The 23,554-nt window shown below is 56.7% G+C and overlaps 1 protein-coding gene across 2 annotated transcripts; it reads left to right on the top strand.

Moving 5' to 3' along the window:
• The first annotated feature begins 1,863 nt into the window (after window positions 1-1,863).
• Window positions 1,864-22,990, top strand: ITGA5 (integrin subunit alpha 5). Of its 2 annotated transcripts, XM_060165982.1 has the most exons (30): window positions 1,880-2,361; window positions 8,805-8,935; window positions 10,300-10,415; window positions 10,551-10,671; window positions 10,879-10,940; window positions 11,030-11,075; window positions 11,341-11,466; window positions 11,704-11,748; window positions 11,891-11,934; window positions 13,670-13,726; window positions 13,921-13,973; window positions 14,251-14,459; window positions 14,741-14,932; window positions 15,154-15,199; window positions 15,371-15,472; window positions 15,669-15,724; window positions 15,860-16,014; window positions 16,317-16,454; window positions 16,586-16,653; window positions 17,001-17,151; window positions 17,234-17,326; window positions 17,472-17,551; window positions 17,690-17,770; window positions 17,883-17,988; window positions 18,521-18,673; window positions 19,583-19,669; window positions 19,780-19,893; window positions 20,490-20,591; window positions 21,144-21,266; window positions 21,903-22,990. In XM_060165982.1, the coding sequence occupies exons 1-30, from the start codon at window positions 1,994-1,996 to the stop codon at window positions 21,984-21,986; spliced, it is 3,309 nt and encodes a 1,102-aa protein (XP_060021965.1). In that variant the 5' UTR covers window positions 1,880-1,993; the 3' UTR covers window positions 21,987-22,990. The 2 variants fall into 2 exon arrangements, with proteins under 2 accessions (XP_060021966.1, XP_060021965.1); XM_060165983.1 differs by lacking the exon at window positions 21,144-21,266 and having other exon boundaries at window positions 1,864-2,361.
• Window positions 22,991-23,554: the final 564 nt, after the last annotated feature.

Here is a 23,554-nt window from a genome sequence, read left to right on the forward strand (position 1 = left end):
GCTTCCAGGCCTGGAGGGCTGCCTGAAGCAGCTCCAACTGGGAGGGAACCCCAAGTGCAGGCCTGACCCGGAGCAGAGGAAGGGAGGGCCAGGCAGAGGCAGGCATGGTGAGATGGAAGGCAGGAGGTGTTGGGGCCACTGGGAGAGGACTTATAAGGGCAGAGAGAGCCAAGAGAGGAGGGATATTGGGGAGAGTAGAAAAGCCAGCCAGAGAATGACTAAGGGGCTCCCGGTGTAAACAGGAGCGGGGAATGGACAGGGAGGGGGCCTGTTTGACTTGGCCAAGCGGGGTGGGGGGGGGGTGGAGTGGGGAGGAGAACTGGGGCAGGACGCTATGTCCCTTGTCCCTCACCAAGGCTCCTGGGAGGAGCTGAATCACACACCTCCCTCCCTGTATCCCTCCCCACCCCCACCCCAAGCTCCCAAATCCTGGGAAAATCTAAAGAGCTTGTGCCTGGGCTGAAACAGGAGAGATTTGGGTTCACACACACATGCTCTGCTGGGTTATACAGCAGTCAGCCCGCAACCTCTTTCCTCCCAGAGAGGGTCTCAGCCCTTGGCTTGAGTAGTTTTCACCTAGAGGTTACCTTCGCGGCAGTGCTGTGCTTAAGATCCTGACCCAGAGATTCTTTGGGTCCCTCGCCTAAGAGGGGGTCAGGACCTGCAGATGTGAGAGTGGGATGGGAGCCAGCACCACTCCACGGTCTGACCAGCTGCCTTCTCCCTTGGGCTGCAGCTGGCTCTGGAGAGGGGCTTTTAAAAAAACAGCTGGGCGATTTGGGACAGGAAGTAGAGTAGTAGAATGAGGAGGAGACTCGTGGCGAAGGAAAAAGCATTGATTCTGAGTCCCCCAAGCCAGAGTGGGGCAGGGGACTGGAGAAGAGAAGGGGCAGGGTTCCGATTTATTCTGGAAGGGGAGGAGTCCTGGAGGAAAAAGACAGGAGGAGGGCTGGAAAGGAGAGGAGGTTAGGAGAGGATCTAGGCCCCTTGGTCCCCCTCCCCCAGACTAAGATAAAGACTAGAATCCTGAAAGGTGATCTCATCACACAGAGCCAGGGCTGGGGGAAGGGATGGGCAGGGGGTCACTGCCTTCTCCTGCTACAGTCCCTTCCTCTACATCCACAGGGCATCTTGGGAGAATGGGGTCCTGGGTTCCAGCTCCCAGACCCTAAAGACAATAGAAGCTAAAGGTTGGGCCCCTTTGCAAGACACCACCCCACCCCATCCTACAATTCTCCAGGTCTGTAGGAATCAGGCCAGTTTGATCAAGAAGACACTGAAGGGCCAAAGCAACCCTTTCCCCCTCCCACTACCAGGCTCTTGGTCAACTGCCAGGTTCTAGGAAGGGACTCAGCAGAGGTTTCCATATCCTGCAACCAAGAAAGGGGGAGGCCTGGACTGGAATCCTCCTGGTGAAGTAACCCCAAATTTCTGGACTCCTGGGTTTTCAATTCTAGCAACTTGGGCGGGGGGAGGGGGCAGGGAGCGGAGAGCCGGTGTAGGTCCTCCATCGGATCGGCCTGACTGGGAGCACCCTGTGCCTCGACTCCTGAGTCCCAAATCCAGCTGGCTGGAACCCAGGCACCCCATGGCCCCGGAAGGCAAAGGGGGAATCCCAGTTGGCCAGATGCCAGAGGTGTCTCCTCTGCCTTTAGACCCCAAAGCCTCCTCCCTGAATTGGTGAGGGAGACCCCACACACATATTCAGACTCCCTCCGCCCTCCGGAGGTGATTCCTTTCCTCATTAGGAAATTCTCCGCTCCCTTTTTCCGACTCCTTTTCCGAGCGTTTACGTTGTACATCTGGAAAGGAGGCGGGAGGAAGTAGGGGGAAGCAGCGAGAAGGAGGGGGAAGAGCCCAAAGCAGCCCAGTCTGACCCAGTCCAGACAACCGGCCTCCAGCTGGGGCTGGGGCGAGGGAAGTGGAGAGGTGCGTCCCCCCCCACGCCCCTTCGGGGTGGGGGGCGCGGGCTCAGCGTTCCAGGGACCCAGGAATGCCCCCCCGCCCGCCCCCCCGGCAGGCGGGGGGAGGGCTCAGCCGGGAGTTTGGCAAACTCCTCCCCGCGTTGAGTCATTCGCCTCTGGGAGGTTTAGGAAGCGGCTCCGGGTCGGTGGCCCCAGGACAGGGAAGAGCGGGTGCTATGGGGAGCCGGACGCCAGGGTCCCCTCTCCTCGCCGTGCAGCTGCGCTGGGGCCCCCGGCGCCGATCCCGGCTGCTGCCGCTGCTGCTGCTGCTGCTGCTGCCGCCGCCGCCCAGGGTCGGGGGCTTCAACTTAGACGCGGAGGCCCCAGCAGTGCTCTCCGGGCCCCCGGGCTCCTTCTTCGGCTTCTCGGTGGAGTTTTACCGGCCGGGGACAGACGGGTGAGTTGAGGAGGGTTGGCGGCGGGCTGGCGGGGTCGGGGGTGCGCGCCTGGAGACAGGGGGCGCGGCTGGAGTCTGGAGGGGACCAAGGCTTGAGTTTGGGAGGCGGAGTTTGGAAGGACTAGGGTTGGAGTTGGGGGCCCTCGCCGGAGTTGGGGGCCCGCGCTGGAGTAGGGAGGGGACAGTGGCCGGCGTGGAGGGTGGCCAGGAGTTTGAGAGCGATCAGCAGGGAGACGTGTGGGGTGGGGAGAGGACACGAAGCTGCAAGCTGGAGGAGTCTGGGCCGGGGTCTTGGGGCCAAGAGAGAGGAGGGCGCGGGAATGGAGAGCAGAGGGTCTCTGGCTGAGATCCGAGAGCTGCCGGGACCGGAGGCGGATGGGGACGGAGAGGGGGCGCGGAGGCCAGGGTGGGCATTTTGGAGCACTGGGGAACCCCGGGACCCCTGAGGGCCATTGTGCGGAGAGAGAACGGGTCGAAGCAGAATGAGCTGTGTGTAGTAAGAAGGGAGTCGGAGGCTGAAGGGGTCCGGAGGTTAAATGGGGGCCAGCCTTACCCTCCCCTCCCCCCTCAACTCAGACTGGGAAAGACTCGGGAGGGGGACGGCGGCTCCCTCCCCTCTCTCCTCGGTCTCCTACTCCGCCCGCCACCCCCAATCTCTGTTCAGAAGAGGGGATCAGGGAAGTTGGGGAGAGTCCCGGGACCCTGGTCCTGGGGGGCGCCGGGGCTGGGGGCTGGCTCAGCCAAGGGCGGGGGCTCGGATGTGTCGGGAGGGGTGTGTGTGCGCCCGTGAAGGGGGGTGGGCGGTTTCCCTCTTCCTCTAGCTCTTGGGAGGAAGAGAAAAACTGATTTCCTGTAGCTTGTCGGCTGGAGCTGAGCTGAGACCGGGACTTCTGGGGTTGGGGTCGGAAGCTGGGGAGACGCGGGCTCGCAGGGCCCAAGAGTGTCAGAACACAGGACCTCAGAGACCGGGGAAGTCTCAAAGGAGGATCCCCATTCCCAGCTCAGCAGGGTGACAAGCAGAGCGGACCCTGTGTGCCAGGAAAATGGGGAGCCCACGGGCTTGGGGAAACGAGCTAGGCAACATTAGAAGAAGGGTGTTTGTTTAAATGTGGGGGGGGAGTAAGAGGGGAAGGAAGCTGCTCCTGGGGTGGGACGGGGACTCCCCGGTGCCAGATGCCTGATCCTCCACGATGTCTGGAATAATCCTCTTTCTGCATCTCTGGGCTCTGAGATTGCCACTGCTCCCCACCATCGCCACCAGCACAACCACCCCTGGTATCCAGCTTTGATAGGACCTCTGTCAGAGGTGAGCTGTTCCTACACATGATACAGTTAACTGAGCTCTACTCATTTCCTTTAATTTTTGGAGAAAAGGGGTTAATCTAGGTAATTCACTTGGGGTATGGGGCATATTTCTCCTTTGTCTGGAGGATGGTTAGGCCCCAGCTGTTGGTTCTGGGCTATTCAAGGTCCCCACCCAGCCCCCACCCCACCCCCTTGGCCTCCTGCCCAAACCCCATTGCATCACCCTGGCCTGGAGCTTCTGCCAGGCCCGGCCTCCCCCAGGCCCCTTGCAACTCCTTACCACAAACCTAACGGGGTAGAGAAGGGGGAGGGAGGGAGGGGAAGGGATCCTCCCCCACAATAGGGTATCCAGTTATCTGTATCTTAACCTTCCTCTTATCCCACCCCCACTCCCACCTAACAAGAGTGTCATCTCCCTTTTAAAACACTCCTCTGAAACATCTGGACTTTCACACACTCCCAGTTGGTTCCCTAGGTGTCTGTCTGGCCCCTGGCCTGATCCTAAAGTCCCAAAAGCCCTTTTCTAAAGCAGGACCCAGCAGTCTCTTCCCCTCCCCCTCCCCTCTGCTCATCTCTTCTCCCAAGAGAACCCAGGTGTCCAGCTTGTGCACCTCCCCCTCTCATTTTCTCTCTACAAAGCACTCTTAGAATAGGACTCGGAACATTCCACCTCCCCAGTGACCTCCCTCCCCACCACATCTGGGACTTTCAACCCCTCCTACCTGCGGAGGACAAATGTGGCCCCTCACCTGGGGCCTTTTCTGGAGAGGGAGGGCCTCAGTGTTCTTGGCCCCCTTTATCACCTCTCACTGTGGAAACTGAAACAGCATCAGAGGGCAGGGTAAGCACTAGAGAGGTTACACAGTAGGAAAGGGGCAGGCTTTAAGTCAGGCCAAGCTGGGTGTGCGTCCAGGCCTCACCACTTACTTGTTCTTTGTGTGACCTGGGCTGAGTTACTTAAGACTTAAATACTGGAGCCTGGTCTTCTCATGAAAATCAGACACCTAACTTATGAGGCTGTTCTGAGGACTAAACGAGACAATATATATAAAAATCACCTGGTCCGTGGAGGGTGATCGGTACGTGGAGGTATGACTTTTATGAGGTAGCTATTTTCTGTTTCTGGTTCTCTCTTCCCTGGACACCACCTAGTTCTTTGTCTAAGATTTTCACTATTTCTTACTCACTTTTAATATTTGCTTATGGCAGAGATAGTCATAATAGTGCCTCACATTCCTTAGCACTTTCATATCAATTTTTCTGTCGGATCATTACAAAAATCCTTGCCTTAGACAGACGAAGCATTACCGCTCCCATTTTATGCGTGTCTATGAACTGAAGCTTCAGGAATCATAGAAGTTTAGAACTAGAAGTTTGTTTAGGGACCATTCAAGGGCAACCCATCATTTTATGGGTAGAGAATTCAAGTCTTGGAGAGGGAAAGTGACTTGACCCAAGACATGCGCTTGAAAGGTGCACCAGCCTTAGCCCAGCTCCTTCCCCATGTGGAGCTGCCACAAGTGGAGGCAACTCTTCCTTCCCAGCCAGCCAGGCATTTCCCTCGAGACTACTCTGGGGGACCCAGAACCAGGTGTCTCCTCTGGCCTGGCCAGGGCTGCCGTAGGACCTGCAGGAGCTGGGTCCAGTCCACTTGCTACTCTCCACCCCCGACCTTGTCAGGCCAATAGAGTCAAACAGTAACCATGTATTGAACAGGAACTTGGTTAATCAGAAGCCTGGCTGGGGAGATAGTGGGGAGGAGAGGAGGGAACAAATTAGCAACGGGGTAGACCAGAACAGTGGCCTAGGTATCAGGATTCCTGGCTTCTGTTCTTAGGTTGAGAAGGATTCTGAGTGACCCCAGGACATGTGACTTAATTTCTCTGGGACTTAGTTTCCCCATCTGTACAATGAGGACATGGGACTAGGTCAGCAGTATTTTTTGTTACAGTTTTTTATTTTCTTCCTTCCCTTCTTCCTTTCCTTCTTCCTTCCTTCCTTCCTTCCTTCCTTCCTTTCTTTCAATTCAAATGATATCTTATCAGGGCATTCTATATAAAACAGAGAAAAGGGCTTCCCTGGTGGCGCAGTGGTTGAGAGTCCGCCTGCCGATGCAGGGGACACGGGTTCGTGCCCCGGTCCGGGAGGATCCCGCATGCCGCGGAGCGGCTGGGCCCGTGCGCCATGGCCGCTGAGCCTGCGCGTCCGGAGCCTGCGCGTCCGGAGCCTGTGCTCCGCAACGGGAGAGGTCACAACGGTGAGAGGCCCGCGTACCACAAAAAAGAAAAAAAAAAAAACAGAGAAAAGAGGTTGCTCTGAAAGAAGATGGAGAGGAGTGTCAGGACCGAACTGGCCTCTGCTCGCTCCATGTGGCAGCCCTGAGGCATCGACAAGAAAGTCTTCAAACCACGGTGCTGAGGCAGCCTGTGTCTCCAAGAAGCAGCTCTAGAACATCAGAGTTCCGAGGCTTCAAAATGAATTACGGCAATTTATTTCTTCCCTTGGTCTCTATATTTTGGAAGAGTTTATCTGCCAAGCTGCATTTAGGAAGGAATAATTCATTCCTTTTTCCTGTTTTTTTTTTTATCCACCAAAAATTAGAACAAGAAGACGTCTATAGCTGCCAATCAGAGCTTCTGACCAATATGAGATAACTAGGTTCCCCACAGGAGTTGATATAATTCCGGCCCAAAGCAAATACACTTGAGGTTTTAATTAGCCTGGGCTGCCTTATCAGGTAAATGCATGATTTCCGTTAGGCTCTCTGAAATATTGAAAAGAGCCCAAGGACCCTCCATTGTTACCTTCTTGGACCCCTAGTAGGACCCAACTGCTGTAGGATTTAGGAGGCAGGAACCAGGAGTGGGAGAATAAGGATAAGGTATGTGACGTGCCACCCCTGACACTGGGCGCCTCTCTTGGCACATAGGGGAGGGCACTAGTTACTGGACTGACTTGGAGGAGCTGGGAAGGAAGGGCCACTGCATCCTCAGGTATAAGCCATGGGCGGCACGGGGCAAGTCTGGGTCGGGATCTGTGTCCCTTGCCTGTACCCCAGATCTCCTGAACCTTCACGCAGCCATGGCATATGCCCCTGGCCCACAAGTCTGTGGGCTTTCTAAGCCTTGTAAGGCCTCTCTCTCACCTGCCCGCCCTGCCAAACTCCAAGCTTCTTCCTCAGGCCATCCCAGGAGCACCCAGGCTCAGCCCCCCTCCACGGAGTGGTGGGAAAATTGGGGGTGGGAGCAGGGTCCCTTGGCCAAGCCCCTACGCTCTCCTGGAAGAGTATGGGAGCTCTGGAAGACTTTGAGATAACCTGTTCAACCTCTTCACCCAGAGGAAGAGGGAGAGGGTATTCCCAAGTCCACACTGAGCTAGTGCCTGACCCAGAACCCCTGCACCACTGCTGTTTTCTGCGGCTGCCTCTGCTACAGAGGCTTGCACCCCTCTCTCCTCCCCCAGCCCTGGGGCAATGCAATCTCTCCCCACCACCAACCTCACCTACTAGGCCTGGCAGCCAACCAGGTCACTGTGCCTCCGAGTAGCCAGCTCCCACCCCCCTACTGAATGTACTGCCTGAGTGAGAGGGGTGGGGCCCAGCAGGCGGGCGGGTGGGAGACAAACGGCGAAGTGAGAGGTTGGAAACAGACAGGAAGCCGCAGGCAGTAAACATTTCCTGTCCCCAGGGTAACCGAGGCTGGCACCCCACCCCCCACCACTCCAGGAACTCTCACTCCAGGCCTCCCCTCCTATCCCTCTGGACCCTTTCTTCTCCCATCCTCACCCTCTGGCCCTGCTAGACCGCCCTCACTCTCTGCTTCAGCCCCTTGGAGCTGCTCTCTCTGGTGCTCCCATTCCTATTCCTCTTGGACCCCCCACCCCACCCCTACTCGATGTATCTCTTGTCTCCCATCCCGTCACACACACACCCGCTTTTGTGACCTCTACCGTAATCCCCGACTTGGGGACTCCTGGTAAGAAAGGCTAATGAAGGGATCCAAATATCGGGAAAAGGGTGGGTGTTGGGAGTGCTGAAAGCTGAAAGGGACCAGAAACCAACAGAGATGGAGAAGCCCAAGATCTGAGATGAGAGAGAGGGGGGTCCCTAAAACCAAAACCAAGAGAGCAAGCAGTCCTGGGGCAGAGGGACAGATGGAGAAGCAGTGCCAGAGCCAGTTATGGGAGGAGAGCAGAGGCCGAGGCTGGCGGCTGGCAGGGACACCGGTTCAGTTGCCCCGGCTGCCAGATGCAGCCTCATGGGAGACTCTGGAGGAGAAAGCCCAGAAGGCTGACTACTGCACAGAGGTCTTGGAGGCAAGGGACCCAGGAATGATAGAGGCAGAGCCAGAGGCAGCAAAATTATCCAGGACCTTAGCTGTCACCACCCCATTACATAGGACCCCCAGCAAAGGCAAACTTCTCCTCGTCGTCTCGGGGGAACGAGGCACTGTGTCCAAAACTAAGACCCAAGAAGACCCGGATCTGAGTTCAGACTCTGACCAATGGTGTATGGGAAAGGGGTTCAGAGGCTGAGACAGAGACCCAGCCAGGATGGGGAGGTCCCACCAGAGCCCAGGGTGAGGGCAGGTCCACGCCCAGACCCAGGGGAACAATTTGCTTTCACCATTCTCCAGTTCCTCTCTCCACTTCTGCCTGGTTTCCAAGACTCACATTTTCCTCTGACATGCCCCAGGGCTGGGCAGCTGGACGCCTGGGTTTTGCCCAGAAAAGGGCTTTGGCTTGGGAGGAGAGGGTATAGGCTAGGTAAGAGGACCCTGGGGTTCTAGGGGCTGCATCTCCAGTCTTGGCAGGTCCATAGAGGAGATAGAGAAGCTCTGGCCCCGGCCTCTTGCCAGAACTGACTCTGGTTCCTCCTTCTAATGACAGGGGAAGGTAGGAGGGGAGAGACTGGGGGGAGGCGGGAGAGGCTGTGTTAGTGACAGCGGCACATGGGGACCGCCTGACTCCGGCCTGGGCCTCTGGCATCTGTGGCATCTTCTGAGATATAAATACAACCCGGGGGGCATCTGTGCCACGCCCACCCAGACCCTGGCCCAGAGGCCTGGGTCCTTCCCGCCTGGGGAGACTGGAGAAGAGCTAGGAGCCCCCCTGAGCTGCCTCTCCTTTCCCCTCCGCAGGGTCAGCGTGCTGGTGGGAGCGCCCAAGGCTAACACCAGCCAGCCGGGAGTGCTGCAGGGCGGTGCCGTCTACCTCTGCCCCTGGGGCACCAGCCCAGCACAGTGCACCCCCATTGAATTTGACAGCAAAGGTAACCCTCTTCGTAGGTCGGGGAGGTTCAGGGAGGGACTAAGGGGTGGGGCTGAGGCTAGGGGGCGGGGCCCGGGCGGAGTCTGGAGCGAGGGGCGGAGCCTGACCAGTTCCCCGGCCACGTGCTCTGAGGCTCTGGGGCTCCAGCTCCGTGCAGCGGTGCAGCGGCTCCCCGTGGCACTCACACCACGTTCCCAATCCAGCCCAGCCCAGCCCAAGGAGGGCGGGCATGATTCAGAAACATGTGGCTCTCATTTTCCTTGAATCACCCACAGCTCAGGGAGGCCAGGGCAGTAACACAGACAAAGACAGGGAGAGTCACAGAGCCTATTCGATTCATTTAACTAAGCACTGACTAAGTGATAATGCGTGCCAGGCTCTGTGCTGGTACTGCAGGGGATTGAAACATGATTAAGGCCCCGCCCTCAAGGAGCTTAAGGTCCGGAGTAGATGCAGAGAGGGATGGAAGGAAACAGGCTGAGAAAGAATAATAACAGCAGCTAACGCTTCAAGAGCACTTGCTATATACTGGGCACTGTTGTAAGCACTTTACATATATTAACGCACTTAATCCTTTCAACGATGGCGCGAGGTGTTATTATCCCCATTTTATAGGTGAGGAAACGGGTTAAGTAACTTGACTAAGGTCACACGGCTAGTAGAAGGTGGAGCGAGGACATGAACTTGAGCAGTGTGGCTCCAGAGATAAACTGGGGTGAGGGGACAAAAGAGGAGAGCATCAAAAGATGGAGGCGGTGGGGGAGGGGCGGTGTAAGAGCACAAACCCGACCGATTTCTTTTTAAAACCTGGAAGACGGATGAGAAGCGGAGGAATAAAAAAGGCTGCCCCATAGAGGCAGAGAGGGTTTGGAAGGAGAGAGACAGCCAGACAGACAGATGCGCACACGCACACACGCAGACACGAGGGGCGGAGATTCAGTGACGTGAGAAAGGTCAAGGCCATAGAACACGTGCTGCTAGAGACACAGGCCCAGGTACAGACAGAGAAGCGCAGCCAGAGGGTAGCCCTCTCAGGAACTAGCCGTCCTTCCCCACCTCACCACAAGCATCCTTGTCCCAGCTGGGTGAGGAGGCAGGCGGACCAGGGGAATGCACCTCTAGAAACCCCAGGTTCTGTGTGCGTGTGCGTGTGCACATGTGTGCACATGGGCTTGTGTGCACGCGTGCAGGGGAAGCTGAGTCAGGCTACAACAGGCAGACTGTAAGGACCTTCCCCACTCCCCCTCCCATGAGTCATGGGCTCAGGGCTTGCAAGTGCTTGGGTGCCCCCAGGCTGAGGGCACGGGCTGCTCTAGGGCTCAGCTGCCCACTGCTGGCATGACTCCTCTTTCTCACTCCCCCAAGGCTCTCGGATCCTGGAGTCCTCGCCGCCGTCCAGCCTCGAGGGAGAGGAGCCTGTGGAGTACAAGTCCCTGCAGTGGTTCGGAGCGACGGTGCGAGCCCATGGCTCCTCCATCTTGGTGAGGGCCAGCAGGCTGAGTGGCGTGGTGGGCAGGAGGGGCAATGGTTGCGGTTAGCGGAGCACAGTGGGGGAGGCGGGGAAGAGAGGTCCTGTTGGACTAAACCTGGACCCCCCTCCTCCTGGGCCCTCCCAGGCCTGTGCTCCCCTCTACAGCTGGCGCACCGAGAAGGAGCCGCTGAGCGATCCCGTGGGCACCTGCTACCTCTCCACAGACAACTTCACCCGGATTCTGGAGTATGCGCCGTGCCGCTCAGGTAGGGCAAGAGGGGGCACGAGCCCTGAGTCTGCCTTCTCTGTGAATCCCCACGGTCCCCCGCCCCCCATCAGCCTTGATGCTCACTGTCTGGTCCAGAGAGGTCCTTTCTCTGGCCCCCTCTCCCCTCTCCTTCCCCAAGCTTCCTGCTCTTTCCTGCCTGACCCATCTGTGTGGAGCTCCTTCCCACCACCTTCTCCCCTCGCAGATTTCAGCCGGGCAGCAGGGCAGGGTTACTGCCAAGGGGGCTTCAGTGCCGAGTTCACCAAGGTGAGGAGGGATCTGGGAGGAGAGTGGCTGTGGGTGCTGGATGCAGGGGAATCAGGACCAGATGTGGACTCACCTCCTTCCCCCCACAGACTGGGCGTGTGGTCCTGGGCGGACCAGGGAGCTATTTCTGGCAAGGTAAGCCCTTCCTCCTCTTTCCCTGCGTCTGTCTCCCGCACCTGGCCTCTTATCCCTCTCCCAGCCCGAGATCACCATCCTTCCCTCCTCTGCCCCCGTCCCAATTCTCCTCTCCCTTTCCTGAGACTTACCCATCCTCTCCCACCACCCTCCACAAGCTTCCCCTCCTTGAACCAGACTTCTGAAATCCTACCCAGTCAGCCCCCAGTGCCCCCATCCCTGCCACCTCCTCCTCCAGCCATCCCCTCCTTATCCCCTTCCCCAGGCCAGATCCTGTCCGCCACCCAGGAGCAGATTGCAGAATCCTATTACCCCGGGTACCTGATCAACCCAGTTCGGGGGCAGCTGCAGACTCGCCAGGCCAGTTCCATTTACGATGACAGCTACCTGGGTGAGGGAGCAAACGGGGTGGGAGCTGCAGGGGGAGCACCTCAGGGGCCCCTGTCCTCGCTCACCCCCCGCACCCCGCCTCCCTTCTCCCACCCAGGCATCCCCAGCCTCCTGCCCTATGTGTCATGTGGAGGCTGACTACGAAGGCCCAGTAGGGGTGGGGAAGGGATTGAGGATGGGCCAGGACAGAGGGGTCCCCAAAGCAGGAATCCTAATATCCGCCCACCCTGTCTCCTAGGATACTCTGTGGCTGTAGGTGAATTCAGTGGCGATGACACAGAAGGTGAGTGTGTCCCCAGGCTGGGGCCAAGGGAGGGGGCAGATGGAGACCCAGGACCCGGAGCCACAGGGACTGAGACACTTACCATTTTTGTCTGACTCCCCTTTCCCTGCCCTTAGCCTACAACTTTCTCTTCCCTCTACAGACTTCATTGCTGGCGTGCCCAAAGGGAACCTCACCTATGGTTACGTAAGGCCCAGCCTGACTCTCCCTCCCTCCTCTGCTCTCCCGTCCCCTGGCTAATCACAGAGAACCATGCATGGCAGTTTGGGGGGGTGAAAAAAGTGGATCAGAACACGGGTTCTTGGGTCAGACCAGTGTTTGAGTTCTGGTACTCACTCTGGATGAATCAATCTGTGATTTATTCCTACCCCACTTCATTCCATAAAAACCTTGAGTCTGCTTAACCTCTCTGAGCCTCATTCTTCTCTTTATAATGGTATAATAATAGTTCTGACCTCACAAGGCTCTTGTAAGGATGAAGCGAGATAATGCACGTGAAAGTACTTAGCGAACTGTGCGGCAGTGTACAACCGGAGCTGTTATTATTAGACCATGGCGAGTGCTTTAAAAAGGATATAGATAAGAACGCTATAGGAGTCCATTCAATTACCAACATTTATGAGGGCAAAGTAAGAGATAAGAAGATGAAGAAGACATCATACCCCATCTTGTAAGGCGCTTCTAATCGAGTATGTAAGATAAGACACACAAGCGATTGTAATCGAAGGTGCAGCTCCTATTCACGAACCCCTCAGTGCATCCGGCACTGTCCACTCATGAGTTCTATTCTTCGCAACAAGCTTATCAGGGGAGATATTACCATTCACATTTTACACATGAGAAAGCTGAGGCTCAAAGAGACCAAGTAAGTTGTTTAAGATCACCCAGTTAGTAAGTGGCTGGATAGAGATTTAAAACCAGACCTGTCTTATTCCAAAGTCAGCATTCTTTCTGCACTAGGATAAATTTCAGAAAAGTGGTCAAGATGATATAGCAGTTTAGAGGGAAGAATAACCTCTTTTCTAGGGCAGGGATGGATCAGAAAATGTCCTGTGAAAGACCAGTGGAGATGAGGAAAGAGAGCATCCTGGGCGGGAGCGTGAGAAGAGGCAGGGAAGGAAAGGAAAAAAATTCAAGCCAGTTCAGCATGGGCTGATTGGGCATGAGGAGACTAAAGAGAGGTTGGGCAAAAACAGATAGGTTGGGGCCAGATTCTCCAGGGCGTCAGAGGACCAGCCAAGAAGCTGAGACTGGGCCATGGCTTCAGGGAACCACCACGGATTTCCAAGCCAGCCGTATCCCTCCTAGACCGGCTCTAGGGCGACCGGTCCCGCTGCCATGGAGGAAGGGTGCTGAGGGGAAGGGAGAGCCTGAGGCAGGGGGAGGCCAGGGGGCTCTCCAGCAGTCCTGGGGGAGGGCTCACACCAGAGGAACAGCTGCAAGACTGGGGAAGAGAACAGGGAGTCGAGAGCCTCAGGGGACCGGAAGGGCCCATCACTAAGGGGGGCATGTCGGGGGAGCCATGAGTGTTTGTGACTTGGGAGGGCTGGTGGATGTCCTTCAGCTAATAATTATTGAGTGTCAGCTGCTCACCAAGCACTACTTTAGGCTCTGAGGAGAAAGCAAAAAACAAAACAAGGCTCCTGCCCTCACTTATCTGACACTCTAGTAGGTAGACAGGCACAACAGACAGATAAGTACGATATCTGTCAGTAGTAGTTGATAAGTGACATGGAGGAAAATAATGAAGTCTCCCTGGGATGGAGCTACCCAATATAGAGATGGGAATGTGAGGCAAAGCAAAGGAGGGAACTAGGAGACAAGTGATCTATGTCTCCAAGGAATGCCTGCCCCTGGGTATCCTGTACCCATGGGATGGTCTGGGAGTCTGGGACCAATGGGTATATCTCCTCGTCCCCAGGTCACCATCCTTAATGGCTCAGACATCCGGTCCCTCTACAACTTCTCAGGGGAACAGGTGAGGACACCTCCCCCCCCCCCCACACACACACACACACAACCCAGCTTGGCCCTTTGCCAACCAAGCCCCTGCCCTGAGCCCATAAGCTCAGCCCAGCTTCTCAGGCTCCCTGGAGTCCCTGATTTCCCCTCATAGCCCTTGTTGATTGACCCCCTAGTTCTGACCCACTGCTGCCCTTCTGTCCCTCCCAGATGGCCTCCTACTTTGGCTATGCGGTGGCTGCCACAGACATCAATGGGGACGGGTGAGTAGCGGGAAGGGGGCACAGCACAGGACGAGGAGTAGGGACGGGACAGAAAAATGCAAGGAGAGTTTTTCTCTGCATTCTTCTCCTCCTGCCTGCATTCCCTAGGCTCAGGGGCAAAGAGAGAGCTGAGAACCAAAGACCAGAAGACCTCAGGTCTCTCACTTGGGTGGGAAGGAGCCCGGATCCAAGATGCCTGGGATTTCCTGGCTCTGGGATTGAGGAGGGGGCATGGCAAGGCAGGGCCTCAGGATGACTGGGTTTCCCGTACCCTCAGGCTGGACGACTTGCTGGTAGGGGCGCCCCTGCTCATGGAGCGGACAGCCGACGGGCGGCCGCAGGAGGTGGGCAGGGTGTACATCTACCTGCAGCGGCCGGCCGGCATGGAGCCCGTGCCCACCCTTACCCTCACTGGCCACGATGAGTTTGGTCGATTCGGCAGTTCCCTGACCCCCCTGGGGGACCTGGACCAGGATGGCTACAATGGTAAGCACCGTGGGCTCAAGTTGCTGAGGAGGAGTGGGGGCCTGAGTCAGAAGGGATTTGGGGAGAGATGGCTGTCAGATAAGATACCCAAGACCCCCAGTGACTCCTCCAGGAGGTGTGTGGATTTTAATCCCAATGTCTGGATCTTGGGGCTTGAAGAGGTTAGAATACTGGGAATGACAGATGGGGAAAATAGGATCCCGGGTCCTGGGGTCCGATGGTAGAGATTTGAACTCCTGGATTCCTGGCCTGCTGACTGCTGTGTGTTGTGTGTCTTGCAGATGTAGCCGTTGGGGCTGCCTTTGGTGGGGAGAACCAGCAGGGAGTGGTGTTTGTATTCCCTGGGGGCCCAGGGGGCCTGGCCTCTAAGCCTTCCCAGGTCCTGCTGCCCCTGTGGGCAGCTGGCCACACGCCGGACTTCTTTGGCTCTGCCCTTCGAGGAGGCCGAGACCTGGATGGCAACGGATACCCTGGTGAGTTGTGCCAGCGGCCCCTTTCACCTTAGAATTCCCTGGTCTCAGAACCCTAGCCCCTCTAATGCACTTTCCTAAGCTCCTGGGTGCAGTTCTAGGATGATGCCACCAGATGGCGGTGTCCCCTCACTTCGGCCTCCTTGAACAATGCAACTGGAAGGGGTTGGGAAGGATTCTGATTTGGGGCTTGCTGTAAGGGGTAGTTTCTTGACTTCTTGCAGATCTGATTGTGGGGTCCTTTGGTGTAGACAAGGCTGTGGTGTACAGGTATGAACTTGGGCAGGGGGCAGCCTGGGAGACGTGGGAACTGGGGGATTTCTCAACAGGGCCGAGTTTGGGGAAGTGCACAGACTGGGATCCTGGGGCTTGGGCGTCAGCTTCCTGTGCCCAGGTTCCTGAGCAGTCTTAGTTCTTTGACCCCACACCCACTCTTGGCAGGGGTCGCCCCATCGTGTCTGCCAGTGCCTCCCTCACCATCTTTCCCGCCATGTTCAACCCAGAGGAGCATAGCTGCAGCTTGGGGGGGAACCCTGCGTCTTGGTGAGTGGGGTGCCCAGGAGACTGCGGGGATGGAGTCTGGGGGTGTTTCATCTGTGCCTGGAAGTGGGGAGGGAGACCAGGTCTTTGAAAGTGGACAAATGGGACTGTCCCAGTCTGGGTCTCTCTGGGAGGCAGGTAGGGAATAGGATGCCTGTTCCAGTTGGATACACCAGCTTTCCCTTTGGTCTTCCTCCAGCATCAATCTCAGCTTCTGCCTCAATGCTTCTGGAAAACACGTTCCTGACTCCATCGGTGAGGGAGAGACTGCCTGAACCTTTCAGGCACTGGGATGGGGATGGAGGGGCTGGGGACTCGGGGACCTCTTATCTCTCTGGATAGATTAGAAGGGAGGGGCAGATGCTCATTAACGTACGTGCCCGGCTGCAGGCTTCACGGTGGAGCTCCAGTTGGACTGGCAGAAGCAGAAGGGTGGAGCGCGGCGGGCACTGTTCCTGGCCTCCCGACAGGCCACCCTGACCCAGACCCTGCTCATCCAGAACGGGGCTCGGGAGGATTGCAGAGAGATGAAGATCTACCTCAGGGTATGGGCCCGGGGGCAGGGTCGGGACTGGCCTGGGAAGAGTGGCCACGTAGAACTGGGTGCCCCTCATGAAGGGAAAGAGTCAGGGAGATTCCAGTGAAGGGCCTGGGACTTTGGGAGGCTGGGGAAGGGGGCCCTTCTGTTGGAGGAGCTGGGAACCAGGCTGCCTCTGAAGCAATGAGCATGGTCAAGTTTGGACACCTGAATTCTGGAGGGTCCTGAGTGGACAGAGGGAGATGTGAGAGGATGAGGACCAAGTCCCCTGTGTCCCCTGAATCTGTGAACCCTCTCCCCCGGCCCCAGAACGAGTCAGAGTTTCGAGACAAACTCTCCCCGATTCACATCGCCCTCAACTTCTCCCTGGACCCCCAAGCCCCTGTGGACAGCCACGGCCTTCGGCCAGTCCTACACTACCAGAGCAAGAGCCGCATAGAGGACAAGGTGAGGGCAGGGTGGGGAGACGGGCCGGGAGGAGAGGGGCCTGGGCCGCTAGGGGTGGGGCCCTGGAGGGGGGAGCCGACAGCTTAGGAGGGGGTCGCAACTCCCCCTCTCAAGGCTGCCCTGCTCCCCAGGCTCAGATCTTGCTGGACTGTGGAGAAGACAATATCTGTGTGCCAGACCTACAGCTGGAAGTGTTTGGGTAAGTGAAGGCTGACGTCAAGCTGGGGGGTTCCAGATGCCAAGGTCTCCTAGCAGAACACATGGAGCTTGGAAGCACCTGGCATGTGAAAAAGTAGAATAGGAACGTATTAGCTGGCTCTGTGACCCTGGGAAATTATGCAACTTCCTCATCTGTATAGTGAGAATAAGAGCATCTATTTCTCTGGCTTTGGGGAAGGATTAAATGAAATAATCTACATAAAGCATCTAGCCTAGTGCCTGCCATAGAGTTGGAACTCAGTAAACGGTGTCTATTATTGTTATGGCCCATTGTCTTGGTTTGCGGATTAATTCCCCAGTGTCCCTGACCCTGTGTGTCCCCTCCAGGGAGCAGAACCACGTGTACCTGGGCGACAAGAACTCTCTGAACCTCACTTTCCATGCCCAGAATGTGGGTGAGGGCGGCGCCTACGAGGCAGAGCTTCGCGTCACGGCCCCTCCGGAGGCTGAGTACTCAGGACTCGTCAGACACCCAGGGGTGAGAGGGGACTCTTAGGCAGGGCTTGGGAGATCCTGCCACAGGGACACCAGAGCCTTACCTGCACCCACCCCACCTCCAGAACTTCTCCAGCCTGAGCTGTGACTACTTTGCTGTGAACCAGAGCCGCCTGCTGGTGTGTGACCTGGGCAACCCCATGAAGGCGGGAGCCAGTGTAAGTCTGGGACAGGAGAGAGGACCCAAGGGAAAGTGACCGGCTCATCCTGAGAAGAGCTGTGGGATAGGGAAGGAGGGCTGCAATTGGGATTTGGCAGACGCCCAGTCTAACAGCCCCCTTGTCCTCCCTCCCTGTCCTCCAGCTCTGGGGTGGCCTTCGGTTCACAGTCCCGCACCTCAGGGACATGAAGAAAACCATCCAGTTTGACTTCCAGATCCTCAGGTAGGGAGTGGGTGGGGCCAGGCTGAGGCTGAGTTGGGGGCGGGGCCGAGGAGGGTGGGGCAGGGGCGGAGTCTGGTGCAGGTGAAATTCTTCCTGGCTGGGCTCCAGCACCTCCTGAGTCTCTCCTCCATCCCACAGCAAGAATCTCAACAACTCTCAAAGCGAAGTAGTTTCCTTCCAGCTCTCTGTGGAAGCTCAGGCCCAGGTCTCCCTTAACGGGTCAGTTCTCCGGGAAAAATGGGGCTCTCTGGGAGGCAAGATGGACTTCTAGGAAAGGATGCATATGGGATGGGGTACCTTCCACTGTCCTCTAAACCACCCTCCTCTTTAGTGTCTCCAAGCCCGAGGCAGTGCTATTCCCTGTGACCGACTGGGATCCCCGAGACCAGCCGCAGGAGGAGGGGGACGTGGGCCCTGCTGTCCACCATGTGTATGAGGTGAGGAGGGACAGAGGCAGGGAGGCCCTGGTCCCCAGGTGTGCTACTGGGAGTGGAGGGCCGGACTAGAATGAATGACAGGGAAGGAGGAGCTGTATGAGTGACAGATGGCTGGGACCAGCCTGAGGGATTGAGAGCAAGAGAGGGGGAGTGGGGAGTGAGAGAGAAAGTCCTGGGCAGGATCAGTGTGAGAGACTGGCCAGCTGAGCAACTTAGAAGGGAAGGATGGGGACTTACCTGGTGGTCCGGTGATTAGGACTCCACGCTTCCACTGCAGGCGGCACGGGTTCAATCCCTAGTTGGGGAGCTAAGTTCCTGCAAAAAAAGAAAAAAAAAAGTGGTGGGGGAAGGATGGAGCCGCCTCCTCCAGGAGGCTTGGCTGGGGAGGATTTCGCCTCTGCCCGTTGATTTCCTCCCTCGCTCCTGAGATGGGAGACTCGCAGCAGGCATGAGCAGGCCACCAGGACCTGGGTTGCAACAGGGCAGAATCACTGCCTCCCTTCCCATGATCACCGTGCCCTCCTCTCCTCAGCTCATCAACCTGGGCCCCAGCTCCATTAGCCGGGGCGTGCTGGAGCTCAGCTGTCCCCAGGCTCTGGAAGGTCAGCAGCTCCTCTACGTGACCAGGGTCACAGGACTCAGCAACTGCACCACCAGTCACCCCCCCAACCCACAGGGCCTAGAGGTGAGGGGCCTGGGGACTGGCCTGGGGGTGAGGGGACCAAGTCGAGGGTGGTTGGGGAAGGTCGCCGGGAAACTAGAAGAGCCAAGTAGGGTGTGCCTGGAACTAGGACTTAGGCCACTGGAAGGGGGTCCGCAGGCCCACAGACACCTTGAGACCCTGGGAGGGGAAAAGACTGTTTTATGCACTGCCCTTCTGTCTTTCTGCCTGAAGTATCCTTCCCTGACGTCTTGCCCTGGCGTACTCCTAGGGCCCAGCTCGGCACCACCACCTCCGGAAAGCCTTCCTCAGAGCCGCTCGCCTGGGCCCCAGTGCCTGTTTTAAAGCTCGTTTACACATAAACAACAATGCACTGAGCCATGTTACAGGCTCAGGAAAGATCGCACCAAACAAAACTCACAAGGCCCCCACTCTCATGAGGTTTATGTTTTAGTGGAGGGTAGGAGACAATAAAAATTAAAAAGAGAGAGAGAGAGAGAAACAGGTATTGAGAAGTGTTGAGAGTGCAGTGCTAAAATGCTGGGGCACGGCAGGGCCCGGCTGGGAGCCTGTTTTGAGTCATCAGGGAAAACCTCTTGAGGAGAGAACAGGTGAATTGAGGCATGAAAGGCAAGGGTGAACCTGTGTGTGAAGACTCGAGAAAGCATTCCAAGCAGAGGGGACAGCCGGGGCAAAGGCCCCAAGGCAGGCACGGGGCCCTAATTATCTATTGACATCTCCTCCTTGTAAACTCCAAGGATCAAGTCTCACCCGTTTCGGTATTTCAGTGCTGAGGTCGGTGCCTTGCCACAGGAGGTGGTCAGTTGTATGGGTGGAAGACCAGGTCGAAGCTGCTCTGGACCCCAGAGGCAGGCTGACTCAGAGGCTGTAATGAGGTGAGAGAGGCAGCTAATGGTCCCTTTCCTCTTACAGTTGGATCCCGAGGGTTCCCAGCACCACCGGCTGCAAAGACGGGATGCTCCAGGCCGGAGCCCTGCCTCCTCAGGGCCTCAGATCCTGGTAAGTCCTCCTGGAAATGAGGTCTGGGTCGAAGCGTTGAGTATCTGTTTGCATCCTCAGAGCCACCAGCAGGGCGGAACGCCGCATTCAAGCCTCCGCTTTCTTCCCAGAAATGCCCGGAGGCCGAGTGTTTCCGGCTGCGCTGCGAGCTGGGGCCACTGCACCGGCAAGAGAGCCGAAGTCTGCTACTGCATTTCCGCGTCTGGGCCAAGACCTTCCTCCAGGTGAGGGAGCCTCACCTCAGTCCTGACCCCCGACCTTCGGGCCTGCCTGGACTGACGCTCCTTTCCCCACTGCCCTAGCCACCCGCTTTGGTGACTGGGACCCAGGCAGCCGCGCTCCCCTCCCTCACCCTTGTTTGGACAGGGCTGTGTGTCCTTGGCGCCACCTAGTGGCCACATTGGGACCGACAGCTTCCCTTTCCTGGCCCATTCAGAGGAGGCAGGGCGGGAGGGAGACCAGTGGCAGAGAATGATAGAAAACAGGGACGGAAGACATATGCATCACAGAGAGGCAAGCAGATGTAGGAACAGTAGAGAGCAGTCATTTATTGAGTGCATCCTATAGGCCAGGCGTCATCCTGGGTGCTTCACCCATATTCATGATTCCAAAACAATGCTTTTTCTATTGAACATGCTGTCATCTAATTGTAACTCTTCAGTTACACATTTATTATCTCATATAAGGAACACAGAGAGAGATTCAGAAGAGAATGATTCCAAAATAGGGAAAGATCATAACCAGAGCCAGACCATGGGGAGCCCAGTGACCTCCTAGATACCATAAGAGGCCACCCTGAACACCTTTCCACCACCCACAGCGGGAACACCAGCCATTCAGTCTGCAGTGTGAAGCTGTGTATGAAGCCCTGAAGATGCCCTACCGCATCCTGCCTCGGCAGCTTCCCCGAAAGGAACTGCAGGTGAGTCCCGGGCCAGAGGTCGGGGCCAAGGAAGATGGAGTGCTGGGCCTGGCGCTAGCACTGGGATGCGACGGGGGCTGGCCTGATTATGGTGACAGGTATCGATTGAGCATCTACTGTGTGCCAGGCACTGTGCTAGGTCCTGGGAATACAGTGATAAGCAAGATGGACAGGGCAGTGAGAAGACAGTGTGACAAGTGCCAGCATGTTTATGGCAGCACATCATAGGGACACTCGAACACAGGCTTGCAGAGTCGGGGAAGGCTTCCTGGAAGAAGGGATGTTTAAGCAAAACCTGAAGGATAAATAGGATCTACCAGGCTAACCAGTCAGGAAAGGAATGTTCTCTGGGGAGAGGGAACGAGCAGGTGTGAAAGCCCAACAGTAAGAGACAGTAATGCACATTTTAGGAATTTGAATTTTGAAGATCAGAATTCTGTTAGCCCAAGACGGAAGGGGAAAGGTGGGTCTAGGTCCAGTGGCAAGTGAGAGCCAAGTGTAGGGTGGGAAGGACTAACGGCTTTTCAGCGACCTCCCCGACCTGCTCCCCAGGTGGCCACAGCCGTGCAGTGGATCAAGGCGGAAGGCAGCCACAGCGTCCCGCTCTGGATCATCATCCTAGCCGTCCTCGTTGGCCTCCTGCTCCTAGGTCTGCTCATCTATATCCTCTACAAGGTCAGCCACATCCTACCTGACCTGGCCTCTCTCTCACCAGGTTCTGCCCTTGAGGCAGCACAGTCCCAAGCGTCTGCCTCCAGACCAGTTCTCCAGCCACAGGTCCCCACCTCTCCCTGGCCACGGGCATCCCGTCTGGACACTGCCTATGGGATCCTTTCCTTCATTCTACAGCCCCTAGCTTAGAAAAAGTTCTCTTGACTCAAGCTGATAAGTTTATTTCTACTTTCAAAATCAGTGTTACTCCCAAGCGGCCAGTATGTGGCATTTGTGCTGTCACTTCCTCCAGAAAGCCATGGCAGCCATCACTGATCGTTCATACCCTAGAAGTAGCCTCAGAACCCTTCTCGAGAGGCAGCCACTACTAGGCAATGAGACTTAGAACTTGACTTCAAACCTATGTGCCGTCTCTGGCTGAACTGGGGGCATTCTTACGGCACCAAAGCACCCCCAACCTTAGCCCTCTTAACCCACTGGACCTCTTGGAGAGGTGGTCTTAACAGCCTGAATTTGGGCCACTTTTGCAAGATGGGGAGATTGGAAGCACTAGAGTCATCTTCATCCCGCCTTGGGATAAGATCTGCGGAGAAAGGGGAACCAGAGTAACTCAACTCTCCCTCCTTTTCCCCTCATTAGCTCGGATTCTTCAAACGCTCCCTCCCATACGGCACCGCCATGGAAAAAGCTCAGCTCAAGCCTCCAGCCACCTCTGATGCCTGACTTCTCCCGATCCCAGACTCCCAATCCTGAAGGTCCAGTCCCCCCACCCTCAGTCTACTGACGGGGAGGGGGCTGGGTGCTTCCTGAAGGTGCTGAGGGCCAGGGAGAAGCTCCTCTCCCCAGCCCAGAGACATACTTGAAGGGCCAGAGCCGGGAGGTGCGGAGCTGGGGATCCCCTCCCCCCATGCACTGTGAAGGACCCTCGTTTACACATGCCCTCCTCATGGATGGGGGAACTCAGATCCAGGGACAGAGGCCCCAGCCTCCCTGCAGCCTTTGCATTTTGGAGAGTTTCCTGAAAACAACTTGGAACCAGAACTGGGGGATCCAATCCCAGTTCTCCGGCTCAGACGTGCCACCAGGACTTCCTGTCCAGCTCCAGCCTGCAAAGATCTGTCCTCAGCCCTGCCAGAAGCCCCCAGCTAAGAACCTGGAACCTGGGGAGCGAGACATGGCAGCTCTGGACAGCCCCCACCCCGGTGGGCCAACAAGGAACAATAACCGTGGATGGTGCCCCAGGCCCCGCTCAGGACAGATCCCACACCAGGATCCACGCTGGCCCAGAACCAGCTGCAAGGGGAATCAGAACTCTAACAGGGCCAGATCGAACCTGGGGCCTGGGGTTGATCTGGGACCCAGACTCAGACATTGGTGACGTAACTAGGCAGATCCAGGACTACATTTGAGCCTGCTCCAGACCTGGGCCTGGAGGCCCAATCCACCTCTGACTCAGGAGAAGTCAGGAATTGCCCAGGACCCTGAAGGGGCCACGATGGCAACAGATCTGGAACCTTAACACTGGCCGGACACAGGCCCTACTAGTCCCCTGGAGAAAGGGGGAGCCCGCTGCCCCCGGCCTGCAGGATCTGGGTTCTGCCCGCCAGCTGCACTGACGCTGCCCCTCCTCTCCCTGCCCAACCCTCCCTTCACCTTGGCTCCGGACACCCGGGACTTATTTAAACTCTGTTGCAAGTGCAATAAACCCGGCCCGGTGCCCCCACTGACCAGAGCTGGAATCTGTCCTATCCCCACTCTTTCCAGAACTTTCCTGGAACCAGACCGCTTGGTGGGTAGGAAATGTTTGTGTTTCTTGCAGCTTCTTTCCACTGGGAGCCAAGAGTATGACCCCCAGCAACTGTGGAACTAGTTTGGGGGTTCCCTTTTCTTAAGTGAAAGAGATGATGGAAGGGGTGAAAGAAAGGCTTGACTCTTCTGCTCATCACCCAGCCCCCGCCAGATCTGGCCCCAACACCTCCAGGAGAGAAGGGAGCGGAATCCTTTCTCTTTGGGTTTGAGGGTTAGGGAAGAATACAAAGGGGGAGGTCCAAATTGAAGGTGGGGGACCATGGTCCAGAGACTCACCTGAGCTTTCCTAAATCAGAATAATGAAATGGGTTTCGAGAAAAGGCCGCAGAACTAAATCAGAAGAAAGCCAGCTGGGTTTTTGTTTTGTTTTCATTGCCCATTGTATTCTGGTGCATAGAGGGAGTGTTAAATAGTTTACATACAGTATCTCATTTAATTTGATAGAAATTAAATGTGTGAAGTAGGTACAATTAACCCCATTT

This window comes from Lagenorhynchus albirostris, chromosome 11, assembly GCF_949774975.1.
Source record: "Lagenorhynchus albirostris chromosome 11, mLagAlb1.1, whole genome shotgun sequence".
NCBI classification, from domain to species: domain Eukaryota; kingdom Metazoa; phylum Chordata; class Mammalia; order Artiodactyla; family Delphinidae; genus Lagenorhynchus; species Lagenorhynchus albirostris.